Source organism: Pygocentrus nattereri, chromosome 26 (assembly GCF_015220715.1).
Source record: "Pygocentrus nattereri isolate fPygNat1 chromosome 26, fPygNat1.pri, whole genome shotgun sequence".
Taxonomy (NCBI): Eukaryota; Metazoa; Chordata; class Actinopteri; order Characiformes; family Serrasalmidae; genus Pygocentrus; species Pygocentrus nattereri.
Window position 1 is genome coordinate 19,991,647 of NC_051236.1, and position 15,986 is coordinate 20,007,632.

At 37.0% G+C, this 15,986-nt stretch overlaps 1 protein-coding gene across 1 annotated transcript in view; it reads right to left on the reverse strand.

The window, feature by feature from the left end:
* The window catches only part of oca2 (oculocutaneous albinism II), a 123,640-nt gene that overhangs the window by 96,918 nt on the left and 10,736 nt on the right, over positions 1 to 15,986 (reverse strand). The window contains exons 3-9 of the mRNA XM_017718798.2: positions 12,400 to 12,495; positions 9,453 to 9,623; positions 9,308 to 9,365; positions 9,109 to 9,181; positions 8,429 to 8,586; positions 6,902 to 6,984; positions 6,448 to 6,601 (exon numbers count right to left, since the gene is read on the reverse strand). Coding sequence (XP_017574287.1) covers positions 6,448 to 6,601; positions 6,902 to 6,984; positions 8,429 to 8,586; positions 9,109 to 9,181; positions 9,308 to 9,365; positions 9,453 to 9,623; positions 12,400 to 12,495 — 793 coding nt within the window. The remainder of the gene's footprint in view (positions 1 to 6,447; positions 6,602 to 6,901; positions 6,985 to 8,428; positions 8,587 to 9,108; positions 9,182 to 9,307; positions 9,366 to 9,452; positions 9,624 to 12,399; positions 12,496 to 15,986) is intronic.

Genomic DNA, 15,986 nt, shown 5'->3' on the forward strand with positions numbered 1-15,986 from the left:
AGAGCACTCGTTGTACTGTAATCATGCCTGCCCTCTTTATACCACTGCTACAACATGGTTCAAAACCAGCAAACATATTCCTAAATATGGTCACACTTTTTAAACATCCAGTGTTCTCCATGGTGTTGGGACTGAAGAATTTTAGCCTCACTCATGAATAATCTATAATGCATTATTAAAACGTTTAAAAGGTGTCTGCTGTAAGAAATTCAACATGCATTATTTATGTGTCATTTAGCACACATAAATATTCATAAATATTAGATGCTTAATGCTTCTCAGATTTCAGGATGTCAAGGATTGGCCTCTTCAGCAGTGACTGGCATTGAGAATTTCAGACTACTGATTAATAAATACAAAACTTCCATCAAGCAACAACACATTACATAAATGCTTAATGGTTGCTGATGAGATATTTCTATGATATTTGTGCTGTTAAAATAATAAAACCTAACTGTGTTTCAACAGAAATAGCTAGTTTTCTAGTAAATCTAAATGTTGATAGGAGAACTGTTCTGCACTTCAGAAAACAGGGAAGCCCAAATGAAAGTTTTTCTCAGGCCTTATGAGATAATGTGTGTGAGATTTTCTGAACAGATGGATAGCTGGAGTATGAGCGGAGTATGTATGTTTTTCTGCAAGACATGAGCAAGCACTGGAAACTCCTGGCCCCTCATGACCCCCACTAAAGTTGTCCTATCACAACTTTAATAAATTGCCCAGTATTTTAATTGCAAAGGGAACGCTGTTCATTTGATGTGAGGATGATTAATTACAGACATGAAGCAAGAGTAGGGTTAATGAGGCAGTCACATTAAGTAAACGACTTTCCTTCATGGCTATGGAAGACGCCTGTGTGTTAATGACTGCCTGTCCAAAAAGCTCCTTTACGCTCGCCTGTCAAAAAAATTATAATTCTTTTCTACTCCTTATACTTGTCCACAAAAATATGAGGAAAAATGGCAACATCAAAGCCAAATTAATCAGGACAGACTTCAAAACATATTTAAACCTGATGTGGCTTTTATAAATAATTGAATGAAAGTATTTTGTGTGTAATCACTCTTCTCAAAGGATTTAAATGCAGAAGCTTTCCAAAAACATTTAAAAATCAACTATAAAAATGTAATTAAATGAACTTTGCCTATTAGTCAGTGCATAATAACATTGTAGTAATATTGTCTTTGTTCATTTATTGCAAGCCTGTAAGAAAAAGAAAGTACTTTGGATTTGTGTCATTTTAAAGAGACCCTTTGGATCTCTTTCACAAGATATGTAGGCTATGCCCATAGGGAGAGACATACTATAGTCTTGTATGATGCATTCCTCATAAAATAATTAAGAGATCAAACTTTGCTGTCCATCTGGTAGTAAAGTGGCCAAATATGTTTTTCATAGCATCTAATTTGCCAGAAAATTGCTACCATTATTTACGGTATGTACAGTACTGTGCAAAAAGTTCTTTTTTTTCAATATCTTTAAATAATATCTGAATTGTCTGAGTTTTAAAAAACAGCCATTCTGACTGGAAATTAAATTAATGAAAGGTTTCTGACTTTGCAACATACTATCTGTATGCATGTCATAATGAGGTAATGCTGCAGTTAAAAACATCTAAAAACTATTGTCTTTGCTCTCAGGCTGAGGCAAGTGTTGCTAAAAGGCCATAAAATTGTCTAGTTCAGATCAGGATCATTCTTTTTACTGGGAGCATGGGGGCTCTTATGAATATTTGCAGTAGAATTCAAAAAACACTTTAAAAAGCAATTATTTGCATGTACAGACATTTGGGTACCCCAGTCAAATGGCATGTTTTCTGGATTTTCCAAGTGAAATTTAACACATTACATGAACGCTAAAACATAGAGAACACACTTTTGCACATTTCAATACACAATTAGTGTTTATTTAGAAAAACTAGGAAAAAATAAAACATAAAATATGGCATGAGTAAATGTTATGGCAGAATTAGTATTTTATGTTATAAATTCAGATAATTCAGATAAACGGAAACTGTGCACTAAAATTAGCAGAAAATGACACTTGTTTTTTTTCCTCCAGTAGAACATACCTGTCAAACTGGGAACCTTTTGGGCCAAATGCTGTGGAGATTAGTGTTTACCCTCATCTAACATTCTGATTTCAGTTCATGAAGGTCTTGCCAATTAGCTGATGAGCTGAATCAGGTGTGTTTAATGAGGCAGCGTAGTGAGGCCTGCAGTATTCTGGCCAGCAAGGACTGGGTTCTGACATGTGCTGTAGAGCTGGGTTTCTCAACCTGTGCAGGGATCACCAGCCTTGCACTCAGCAGAAGGCTGTATTTGATAGTGGCCAAACGTCACTTTAAGTCGCAAAAACTACATGGAAAAAAAGATTAACTTAACGATTGAGAATCAAAAAAGACAAATGTTTTTAAATCATAACCAAGACACATACAAATAAAAACACTGCAGGTGTGGACTAAATAAAAGTCATCAGTTTAAGACAATGCAGCCACCTTGTGTGGTGTGGACTTATCAGATGTTCTCTTTAGTTCTCTCCATTCTGACACCTCTGAATAATCCATCCATACTCAGGTCTGCAGCAGACAGATGAAACAGTCCGGCAAAAATCGCAAGTCTTGGTCCACTTTCAAATGGACCTTGGCTGTGTTGGAACACATTCTATGATGAAGCAAGGGAATTCATCAAGAGAGCAAGCTTTCGTCTTCTCCTAGCAGCACGCCGCTCTGTACTGGCAGCATAATCCACATGTTTTAACGTCTCACTCTTTACAGACCCTTATTTACTGTTGTTTGTGCACCATGAGCTGTTGTAATCTTGGCTCACAGACAGGAATATATTTTTGACAAAGCATCAACGATGTGAGTCGTTACACTCAAACCAATCCTAAAGAAGCACAGGCTATAGCAAGTAAGGTTTATTGTCATTATCGATTAATGCCAATTCAAAAGCCTGGTGACTGGAATGTTTTTTGGCTATTTTAAATAAATTACAAAAACCCTTAAAACTAAAGAGAAATCTCAAGACCAAAGGCAGTGAAGTATTTTTTGTGAAAAAGCAATGTACTGTAGCCCCAAATCACAGTCCACATCTATATTGTACATTTCTATTATTTTAGCTTTTTTCCCCCTTTTCAACGTCTCTGCAAATCCATATTTTTTAATGTTATGCTTTTTAAAATAACTGCAAATTCTGTGACCATTGATTGTAACAAAATAGATTATTAGACTACTTTAAGGTCAAGTTTTCAGTGTTGGGACTTAAGAAAAGAAAAAAGAAAATTGGATTTAAAAAGCTGATAGTAGGTTTGATTTAAGGTTGAGAATCCCTGCTGTAATACATGGAATTTGACCAGGGGAGTTCAAACTTTTGCATATGATTGTATGTATATAATCTTGCCTCAGTCAGTCTCTCAATGTACATCAGGCATGTCAAACTGGGGACCTTCTGAGTAAAAGCACTGCAAAGATTAGCGTCATCTAACGCTCTGAATTTAGTTCATCAAGGCCTTGCTAATTAGCTGAATCAGGTGTGTTTACTGAGGCAGTGTGCTGAAGTCTGCAGTGATGTGGCCTGCGAGGACTGGAGTCTGACGCACATGGTCTACATGATGGAGAAAGCACACAACAAAGTGCAACGAGCAACACTGCTGTGCTCATCAAACCATTTGTACTGCAGGTGGAGTCAAACTGAGGTCTAGACTTAAACTGCAGAGCAAGCCAAGGCCTAGGCTTTTTTCCAACTCTATATACTCAGTTGAACAGGGAAAACCTTTCAGATCTAATAATACACTGAGAAAGGAAAGGAAACTGATGGGCTCCATGATAAAACCCTTAATATGATTACTTTGTAAACAAAACAATGGCAAACTGCATGCACAGAAAATGATTCAGCGCCAGTCAAGAGATTAGGCAGCTGAAGCTGCTTTTCAGATGCGAATCTCATCATCCTCTAGGGCCTAAAGTTAAGGCTCTTAAAAAGAAGTTTTCCCAAAGAAATATATATATATAGTTCGCTATATAAGTTAAATGAAGAATGATTGCAGACATAATTCTGATGTTTTGCAAATGTGCTAAAACATATTTCAGTACTACAGTAGTGCATCTTCAGTGATGAAGATGCTTTTTTTTTGGTGCTGTCTTTTGGAGTAAACTTCTCTTTTCTCTCTTACAGACACTAATTACAGGACTCCAGGGCGCAGCATGTTATCCCTCCCAAACAAACAGGAGTAATTAAAGTGGGAGGTTCTCCCTGCCTGTGTCCTCCAGGAGCAACAAAAAGAGAGACTGTAGTCATGTGCCCATAGGACGACTGCACTGCAGGGACTTCATCAGCTCTAGTCCACAGCAAAACAGAAAAAAATACACTGGAGTGCAGATAAGTCATCTGGTTAGGCACGCTGAGATTTCAAATCCTTGAGAGAAGGATTTTTGTTCTACTCACACACAGAAGTTAAAACAGATGTGTGATAATGAGACAGCTGCAATTAAAAACAATACGCATCTGTGCTTTTGGGCTTAAGTGAGTGTTGCCAAAGAGGCCTTGAAGTTGTCTGAAGTGTTCTGAAGGCTGAGATCCGGATGTTGTCCTATTATGAAATGATTCATTTCTGTTAACTTTTAATGAATATGTCTTTTATAAATAAGGGACACAAAAAAGACTTTAGAGATTAAACAGCAGGGATATTTATGTGTCAGACGTATGACAAATCAGGGATGATTAATTCGTTTATGAAGAAATTCAGACAACAAAGGCAGCAAGAGGTCAATCCCACTTCCTGCAAATATCACTAAGCTACCTGATATATTGCACAAAATGACTATTGTGTAACACAGGTGAAATATGTTGTATGATCCCTGAGGTTTGAAATAGTTTTCCAGCCATAGCACTGATACAGCAGAGCCTTGCTCCTCACCACCAGGAGACCTAGGTGACCTCTAGTGTTCAAACGCAGTACTACACATCTGCTAGTGTTCATGGAACAGGTGAGATTTGAAACTGAGATTTTGAGACTTATTAAAGTGAAATTCAAATGATTTAAAAAATGTTGCATTACTTTTGCATTCTGCATTATAAAGCAGTTAAGATGTAAACAAAGTCATTAAGAGTGGTTTGCTGCTAAAGCTCCATTACAGAGAAATAAAGGTGTCTAAAGCACATAGTGCCTCTAAAAGATACATGAAAGAAAGTTACTATGTGAAATAGCTATGAATATTCTGTCTTGTGCCTGAGACACTGTCTTACAATAGTTTTGAGAGAAGGTTTTGTCATAAAACATAAACATAAACTTTTTTAAAGCCATTTATAGTGGAGAAGTACATGTAAGCAGTTTATTTGTGCCCAAATAAAACTTTTTATTTTATCCTATTTTACCAAGATTACATGTAAAACCTCTAAAGATATGTGTATGTGCATTTTGGATATAAATCAAATGGCTATATTTGCATGGCTGGCACTGCAGCTGTTGGTTCCTGTCAGCACCACTGTAAAGAAAATCCTAGTCAGTAAATTTCTTTATGAATGATCCATTTCACATCAAACCCATCTGAATAACTTTGTTTACTTAGTTTATCTCAAGGATTGAGTTATGCAGAAATTGTGATTGAATTTGGTGGAATTCTCCTGTAATCATAATGCATATTGACCATTTAGCTTCAGAGCATTAGGTCTGTATCAATTTTTACACCTACAAACAACAGAACCCATATATAACATGCAAAGAATTTTAGGAATACAGTTAACGTATGTCTTAGCTATGATATTCCATTTTTCTATATTTAATAGTCAATAAAACCTACTCACTCATTTAATTAACAGCTAATGTAAAAGCAATGTTTCTCTGGATTTCTGTTTCCCCTAATGTCTGCACCATGGCACTATACAAGCTTCTGTATTTCCCATAACTCTGTCCCAGACTCTGAGACTTAGGCAGTAGGCCTCACACCTCCTCATAGCCTAGAGGAGAATTACTAAATAAAGCCAATCAGAGACAAGGACAGCCTCTAAATCAACCTGAACACAGGATGGCGTTCACTCGGTTCAGGGATCTAAATAGGGAGATAAGCTACGGGTGTGTTATAATTGACCATTATAGGGGACTTTTTTTCATGCACAGACACTCATGTACCTGGGTGATGTGTTCATACATACTTGTGTGGACAGTGCTTATACACAACATGATTCTCCTGTTCCATTCGCTTTTCTTTACATGTGAAGCTGCACACTTGCTGCTATATTGTATGGAATTAACAGAGGAAAGCATCCATATAGACCCCGGAGGAGGTCTTCAGGCAGTGCCACTTTTGATGTTTTTTCTGATAGTTAGCAACAATCACATCATGCTGCTGCAACATTTGCCCTAAGCACCCAAAAAGACCTTGATTTGTAGCATAAGAGTTCCCTGTAGACTATATGTTTTCAAGATTTCACTGACAGACTGCTTTACCTCAAAGATAATGAGCACGTAAACTCCAGCCAGGATGAGTCCAGCAATGAGCACCTGCGTTTCCACTGTTATATAGAGAGCCTGGCGCGTCATCGAGAGAGGAACTACCTGATTGTCTAGAAGGAAGGCCTGAACATTGACCAGGATTGGAGCACTGGACAAAGAGTGTAGAGGGGAGACACAGGTAGTCAGAGAACACAGTTACAGTAAACACAACACCAAACCCTCATTTTCTAAACTAGCTTTTAATACCACTTAAATATTAACACTAGAGTAAAAACAAAATGGTGTTGTGTCTATTGTAGATCTCTGATCTTCACATTAACACTTGACAATAAATTAGGCCCCCTCTAAATTAAACTACTTAAAATGTGTCACACTGTGAGACCAACCATTAGTGTTAATCAACTTTGTGCAATGTGCAATTACTGCATGCAGCTTCACTCAAACTTACCCAGTAAGCATCTCAAATGTCCGTGTTTTAAGAATCTGATCGTTCCTCTTCGAATGTAAAGGTATGGTCCAGTTATAGAGTATCTGTTTACATCACACACAAAATATCATGAAAAAAACTCTCTTGATGCAAAACTTAGCGATCATGTTTTGGTGGGGAACGTTAGCATTTGGAGTGCTGTTCATACATCACTGTCAGCTTTAGTTCAAGATATTATTCAGCGGCAGCATTTTGATATTTTGATGAAGCGCTTGTTCTGCGACATTGAATAAACCTGACATCACACAAACAACTCTATAGATCATCTAGATGACACAGTCATAGATTTGGACAAATTCCTGGCCAAGTATGGCACTGAATAATTGCATTTGGCAGAACACTTTTCAGGGCTTCCAGTATAACACAAATTAATAATTACCCTGCACATTTCATCCATTTTAATGATATTGCTTTAACAAGGACGTTTTTGTGTTGGATAGATATCTTCACTACTCATGTGACTGTTACTTTATTTTTTTATTATTTTATTGCTTTTACTACTTTTTCTACAATCTGTTTAATTCACTACTTCTGACTATGGCAGTCTTAATCTCAGCTACTGCATATAAAAATGATTTGCATGTCATTAAGAAATACTGACCAATGCTCCACCTGCACCTCCATTCTTTTACAGTAACTGTTGCTAGGTTGGCCAAAACTCCATTCAACTTAATGAGAAACTGTGTCTAAATATCTAAATCACGGGTATCCAATCTTATCTGGTTTTCATTCCAACAAAGCCTATGCACCTTTGATTGGTTGAAGACCGAGACCAAGTGAATGAACAAGTGGAGTCGTGTGTGCTTCTGCTTTTCTGGACTGAAAACCAGCAACACTTTCACATCCTTTGTGGATAGGGTTGGAAACCCTTGATCTAAGTAATGCCTGTGTGGATCTATTTTAGGTACATTATAGTGTCACTACATAATATTGAGTTTCCAGATTAAAATGTTACTTTACAGAGCTGGACTTTTGCTCAGACATTGTTCTATAACTATTTGAAACTAGGACTAGTTGGAACGGACATTAAATTTACTACCATGCTAACATAAGCTTAATTACTTAATTAAACTAAGTAAATCTTAACAGTATGATCTTTGGAAATAAATATCATAAAACTTATATTTTGATAAATTGCAGTTCAATATTTTGATAAGTTGCAGTTCAACTTAGGTAGTTGTTTGATACAGCACAGATTTTGATTTTATAACTATATATAAGTTTACATTTTTTACAGTCAGTCTCTACAGAGAACACACTTTTAATGCACACTCACTCTCTATTTGCTGAACTCAACATATTGAGAGGAAAAAAGAAAAAAAAAGCTTGTGCAAAAGATACAACACATTTTATGTTGTATGTTTTACTTTCTTCCAATAATAGACAGAATAGTTTGTTTCATGTAGAGGATGTTAACTTGTTTTCACTTCAACAAAATGTGCAATGTGACCAAATGTTTGCATATGACTGTAGGAGTGTTGATCTCACCTGTTGCACTCGTCTCCTGCGGATCCCTAGTTCCACCGTCTGCTCTACTTGAATCAGAATGTACTCCTGGGCAGGGACGTCCTCCATTCCAGTCATGAAAGGGCCACCCACCTGAAGCTTTAACAAGGCGTTATCACGGAAGTCTGTAAAGTTCATGGCTGTGGGGTTAAGAGGGTCAAGGGAAACCTTCCAAATGCAGTCCATTAATGCAAGCTGTCATAATCAGATAGAGTTTCAAATCTATCATTTATACATTCCACATGGGTGTCATGTAAGTCAGATATCACCCAGGATTTAATAGCAGCGCTTTAGAATAAATTCCTCTGCCAGCATAAGTGTGTACATTTGCCAGTAAATGTACATTAGAGTCCTCGGAGATGTGGCAGACACAGCTACGTCTCTTGCATGATCAGTTAAGTCAAGGCTATTACCATAAGAAGCAGAGTGGTTTTAAATATAGCAGATGGTGAGATTATCTCACCATCAGAAAAGATCAGCCAAGTCTTTCTGTAAAGTGTCTGACAGATATTATAATTCCTCAGAGATTGAGGATTATGGTCTAGACTATTTATTCAGAAGATGTAGAGTTTATTAGGCATATAAAGAAACAGAATCCCTTCTTATCTGACCAGTAGACAGTGACCATTTTAGCCTTGATAGCACATCAATGAAAAGGATACAGAAACTCTCAGTGGATGAGACTGCAAACATCCTCCAGGGTCTCTCTCGATCCGGATACATGCTGAAGAATAGCTGATCATGAAGCACACTCATTAATATCACATCAACAAAATGTGTATTCAAATGACAGTAGAATATACTATGCACTGTTTCACAAGTCCAAAAAAAGCATGTTTTGAGCAGATGTGTTGGACTTACTGAACACAGAACAACAATGATGAAGATGGTGACCAATTTAGTGATTCTTAAACAGTATCTGTAAAGCAAATAGAAATCTATTAATACAGAATATGAATGTATTAGCTTGTAAGTGCACACTGTTTTAGGTTTACATGAAAGGTACCTAAGGTTGTTAGACAGTTTGAAGTTGTGTTCACTTTTCTCAGTGGACAGAGAACGAGACAGACTTGTCACTTCACTGCCCAGCCGGCATCTCCTCTCCAGCTCAGCTGAGTTATCCCACAGCTCATCTCCAGGGCCCAAACTGGGGTCATGCAGCGTCATATATGTTAAACTGCAGGGCACAGTAACACTACAATCAGTATGCTGTCACTTTCTCTAATTCTATAGAACATATTTTAATCATCATTAGTTCTGGATTTTGTATGCCTTTTATGTTTTCATCCCTCAGTGTCCTTTGACTACAATACCCAGCATGCATTTCACAAATAACATCCTACAACTTTTGTCCCCCCAGTTATCCCCCCAACAGCAGTACATGTGAAAAAACATTTCAAACAGCCTGCCTGAAAGTACTTGGAAGTCAAAAGTTCCTGCCACCTTCAAGCTACATCATCAGAAGGGGGCTTTTCTAGTCTTTAAACTAGAAAATCTCACTCTCAAGACCATTGTGGCACTCCTGTAGGAGGCAAATCAGCATGTTTACACCAGATGTGGTGATTTTTTTTACGTTTGCTAAAGAAACCCTTTGTGCAACAGCTGATAGTGCTAAGTCCCAACTTCTGTGATTAGCTCACAAGACTGCAAACATTACAAACTACAAACATTCAAAATGTGACGTTATATAATAAAAATAGATTATAGCTTGTTAAAGTATCAATTAATGTTAAAAAGCACTCTTCAACCAAAGACATGTTTAAGGTTATGCCTGCTGTAAAAACATTGTGAGGACTACTGCTGAGTGGCCAAAACCACGGTGCAATCCATAATCTTGCTCTAAAAGAACTGAGCAGCACTAGTGTTAGGGCTAATGCTCAGGCACAGACACGAACTCCAAGACCTGTTACAAAACAAAGTGAACTCTGTTTTTTGATCAAATGATTGTCTATTAACAAAAGACTGAGTGCCTTGATACAACATCAAATCTATAGAAGGGACAATCTATAAGATGTGATTCATGACTACCAGGTGGTTTGCTGACATAGAACATTAAAAAATAAGCTATAAGAGTTATAAGGTTTAGTGAAACTGATTTGGACATTTTGCAATGTTTTATGTGATCTTGTCAAAATAGACACTGACATCATCTGACCCAGCACAGAGATTGTCATTTTAATACAGGTGTAATCCTTTGGGGCTTCACCAACTGTACATAAAAATCACTGGCTTTAGAGTTCCCATAGGGATACAGGTCATCTCTGACAAAATGGACATCAGAACAATAATACATTACATTAAATGGTTCATCCTGAAAAAATAATCAAAACAAATAATAAATAACTGAAAACTATTTCATTTGTATCACAATGTTAATACTAATCAGAGTAAAATTATGCATCTATATATATTTGAGATAGTTATTTTTCCCTCAAGAAATGTGCATGTGTTCTAAAGTACCCCTAAACTATGAAATGGCTGATAGTGTAGGCACTCAACTTGAAGCTGTGTTTGGTTTAATTAAGAAGAACAAGAAGGTCGAAACCATTTTAGATATCAAAATGCCATAAATTATGGGCTGAACTGTGTTTGTCTTGAACACTTATTTAAATATGTCTCCCACTGTGTTATAAAGTGGTTGTTCAAAATTGAAGGTCCTCGGGTCATCTTTTCTCATTATTAGAGACTAAAACATACAATTGCAGCCTTGTGCCCCTGGCTAAGCTACTCTGAGAAAGCTTGTATTTCCTCTTGTCATACTCCAACAGTCCAGTGCAAGAGAGACTGAGGGAAATGGAGCTGCACTCTAATACAGAGGGTAAATTAGCCCCTGCCCTTTCCTTTTACAGCTGGACAGGGTGAAGAAAACACATGCTTGAGATAAAAAGGGCCATATTCCATTCCATCCACAATGAATTAAGAGCAAAAAGAATGTTTAGCTATTCTTTTTATTTAACCTACATTTTACAACAAGTCTCAATAAGACTTTCAATGGCAAGGCACAGAGCAAATTGTTTTTAGTTCTACCTTCTTTTTTTCAGTCCTCTACCTTCTTTTATTCAGCCTTCAAATCATCCATTGCCTAAAGCCTTTGGTGTGTTATCAGTGCACCACTGTTTGAATTTGAAATTGAAGATGTAACCAGAGGTGTTTAAAAGTGAGATTTCATCCCATAGGGTGTCATTTTCCATCAATCTAAAGTCAAAAGCAAATTAAAAATTGTCATCGTCATCAGTTTTCTGCAAATTTGATACTTACTAAAATGTGCTTTGTGAAAATGTCAGAGCAAACATCTCACAATACATCAAGCATCGAGCCATCAAATGTAAGACATAAAAACAGTTTTCATGTCTACCATGGCTTTATGCTATTGCTTTTGATGATTAGGTTTATGTACTTAAGCCCATTTTGTTGTTTATTTTTCTTGTCTTTTTATCTCAGTCATGTTGTCTTCTTAGGGTCCAATTGCTGTACCAGTATGTTTTAGCCTATAATGATTAGGCTTTGGTTTTTTTTAAGTTTGCTGTCTTTGTACATCTTTGTACATCTTTCTGATTTTAGCTTATTTATGTCTTCTTCATTGGTAAAATGCATCTGTTGTAAGCAGACTCTTGCTTTATAGAAAAGATGCTGCAGTGGTTGGATTTATGGGAGTGCTGCTTTCTGCTTAATTACTAATGTTTTGTATTACCATAGGGTGATAACTGCCCTGCTGTCAGCTGTCATGTTATGCCACAATGGGACATAAGGGCATTTGGAAATAGCATTTATCCAGTTGGCCTACCCACTTTTTCACAAAAAATGTATTTCTCGTATGTTGAAATGTAGCTACTTTTTGTAGAACATTTTTGCCCCATACTTCCACTTTTGATTACAGTACTCATAATTTCACTTAAGTATATTTGCTCTGTACTTTTTCCATTCCTATAATCACAAAACATACTGAGGCCTACCTATCATCGTGAGAGAACTTGAGCAGTGGGGACCTCTCTGTGTGGTTGGTCAGACTGCACTTGCCTCGTAGGAAGTTTACAACGCTGAAGTTGCGCCTGAGGACAAAAAGAGGTGGAATTTAATTACACCTGTGCATTATCATTTTAGAACCAACATCTTAGAAATTTTGAGGTGTCAAGTATTATCTCAGTAAATCAACTGTACCCTGACTTTGAGAAAAACTGAAAGGTCACTTTACACATACAGCTTGTACTTCTGCAGTATTGTTGTGTGTATATGGTGGATAATCCTGTGGTTAGGTTTAGGTTTATGTATATAAGTATGCTGTGTTGCTTTGCCGTTGCACCAAGTGAAAAACAAGTGTCAACTATAGCAGCAGACTTTCAAAATTATAACATTCGAATCATGCACTTTGCTGGGCTACATCTGTTATATATGACTGCTGACACAACTTCAGTTTACAGCTAGTTTGCAAGCCAAAGGCTACATGGCTAACAATAACAAAAACAAAGGCCATACACCACAGTCCTACACCAAGGGTTTGTAGCCAGACAAAGCAATTACAATAATTTAGTGTACATTATGTATAAACTTCTAAAAATTTTTGCATGGCAAACAGTAGCTATCATTATCATTAAGCTAACCTAGCTGATGACAAGTGTGCTTCAACTGCAGCGCACTGGCCCCAAAGTAGGCGTAAAATGCTGAGCTGAAGTTGGTGAGAGCATGTTACAAAAGTATTGAAATGTTTGCTTCTCAAAGTTTCCTTTTTTTGGTTAAGCACTGTAGCTAGTCTAATGCTAACAATCAATTAACAACTAACTAAAAAGTAATGGAAGCTTATACCAGAGACATTATAAAGGAAAAGGAGACACTTCACTGGTTGGAAAATTAATAGGAAAGCTTATAACTCTAAACATAGTGTCCTGCCCTTCACAAAGTGCCAATCAGCTTGCAGATAAAGCCACAGGAAAAGCTTCACTGAAAAGCTTAATTTGTGCCATTGAGCTGAAAAAACTTTGAGCCACACTCTCCAAATTATTTATACAAGTTGTCAGATTTTATATGTGTAAAATTCTTTTTTGAGACATTAATGTAGTGTTTAGTTTGTGGTTTTATTGTCCTTTGTGGGGTCTGCTCTTGCATGATGGGAAATTACTGTCTGGGGCTTTGTCAAGATAGCTGCTGACTGGACAGACTTTCCTTTAGGGCTTGGGAATGTGGTGTCATAACTGTTTTATGAGTGATCTGCCATTGTGGCAGGGTTCATAACTCTAGGCTGGTTTAGAACAGTTCATAAAATGTTCTAGCCACTTTCTTGATTTGGGCTGATCTGTAGCTTATGGCCTTATTAATATGTTTGCAGAGATGAAACTAACACGTGTAGCTATATGACTACCATATCACAAATACTGATCAAAATCAAGGAAAGCAGACAGGAAAGGAAGGTTTATTTAGCTATTCAAACACAGGTCTAGTTAAAGAGCACCTAAGAAGCATCATAGTGAGGATGCACATCAAGCTCAAGTTTATTTTAGAGTTCTAATCATATATATTTAATGCAGTAAAACTTTCAACATAATTTAACTGATTTATCACATTTAGGGCCAGCTAACGAACTCTTCACAAACACCTCATAGGCACTAGGATGCTGCATTATTAAAGAAGGAACAGAAAATTGGAATAAGAAGCTGAGTGAGAAGCAAATCAGCATTGTGGTAAGGTGTACAGTGACCTCTCAAAACACGTTGCTTTCCTGCCATAATGGACGAGGTTTGAGGTGATGTACGTTAAGCTCTAAGTTAGTAATGTTAACTGAGCCACCAAATGATTCCCATTTACTTGTCTTTATTTTCTCTTAAAGACTTTAGATTGACAGTTAAGCTGTACTCCCATTTTATTTGATTTAATATGAAGCATGATAACACTGGAAAAAAACACAATAAACAGCTATTTTTTAAGCTCTTGCAGTGTAAGTGAGTATTTACAGGATGTAAGCAGAGAACAAAACAATTGGCGGAATGCTCCCATAATGCAGCACATCATACACCCATTCCCTATAAGGCCTTTGCTTATACCCTTTCAATTAGTATCAGGTAAACTGCATACCTGGATAATTACACATTTGCCTCAAACCACACCAGGCTGCCAAGTAATTTCAAACAGACTTACTTATGTGGCTTCTGTCTCTGTATGGCCTTCCGTTAACCACAAAAATGTGCAGAAACACTAGCTAAAACAGTTGGAGGACAAGGCTTTGTGTCCATTTTCATGGATAAGTTTTTAAGAGCATGTACAGATTTGGATTTTATTAAATGCATATGAACACATTTATTGGAGAAGTGAAGTGTGAATGCAAGAGTAAGTTCCTCTGACTTCCTAAAGCATCTGAGAGGATATACAGTGTAGCCTTTACAGGCATAACAGACTTTAACAATGACATGATGACTAAGCAGGTCCTCAGAAAGAAGAATGTCAAAAGAATCATCTTCTGGATTACTAAATTATTCAATTATTTAGATAATAATAAAGTAGATAATGTTTGTTAATTGAATTATATGTATGATACATCAATGAACAGTTACAGCCTACCATGCCTTCTTAGTCAGCATCTGCACAACACCATTACCACAAGAAGATATCAAAACAAAAATTTCATTTTTTTTTCCTGTTTCCATGAAAATATTGTTTACTCATGACTGTCAAACTATAATTCTTTTTAAACATCCTATCGATATAAGACAGCCTATCTTCAAGCTTCATTTACATATCAACACATGCCATAATATAGCAGACAGGCAGTTTGAATGGCACGGATCCAGACTGTATGGCAAAAGATAAGCAGCTGCAATAACACCCAGAGATTACGACTGCTGTTCTGTCAATCATTCTGTAGTGTTTGGTTTTATTAAGAGATATATTAGATATGTTTAGGTCTTGAGTAATATGAAGTTGATTTCTACATCCATTACCATCAATACTGATTGTTTGGAGGACTAATAAGTGCTACAGATATCAGAAATCCATTCTGTCTATAAACACATTTCCTTATGCATCCCAGCTGTAACGGTCGGGGGCATTCGATCCAACACCTTAAATCAACAATAGAATGTTCCTCTACTCTTTGAAGTGATAGTACAGTGAAAAAAACAAATGTGCATCATTTTCTCCTCACCCCAAATGTTCCCAGTGTGAAGTTTGCTTTTTTGCACGGGAACTACAGGGATAATGTAGCTAATAAGGGCTCAACATATTTACATAGTTTGTGTGTAGCTAATTGGTGGAGTATAAGTTATACTCTAGTATAGTGTTATACTCTATGTGGCCAAAAGTGTGTGGACATGCTCCTAATTATTGAGTTCAGGTTTTTCAGCCTCATCCATTGCTAACAGGTGTATAAAATCAAGCACATAGCCATGCAATCTCCATAGACAAAAGCTAGAGCGGTGTAAAGCAGGGTTTCTCACCAGTGGGCCGCAGGCCTGAACTTTGGGGAGGCAGTAGTTCGTAGTGGGCCAGTTCATGTCACTTTAAGTCATAAAAACATAAGTGGAACAAAAAAGTTCAATTGGTCGTTCACCAGCCC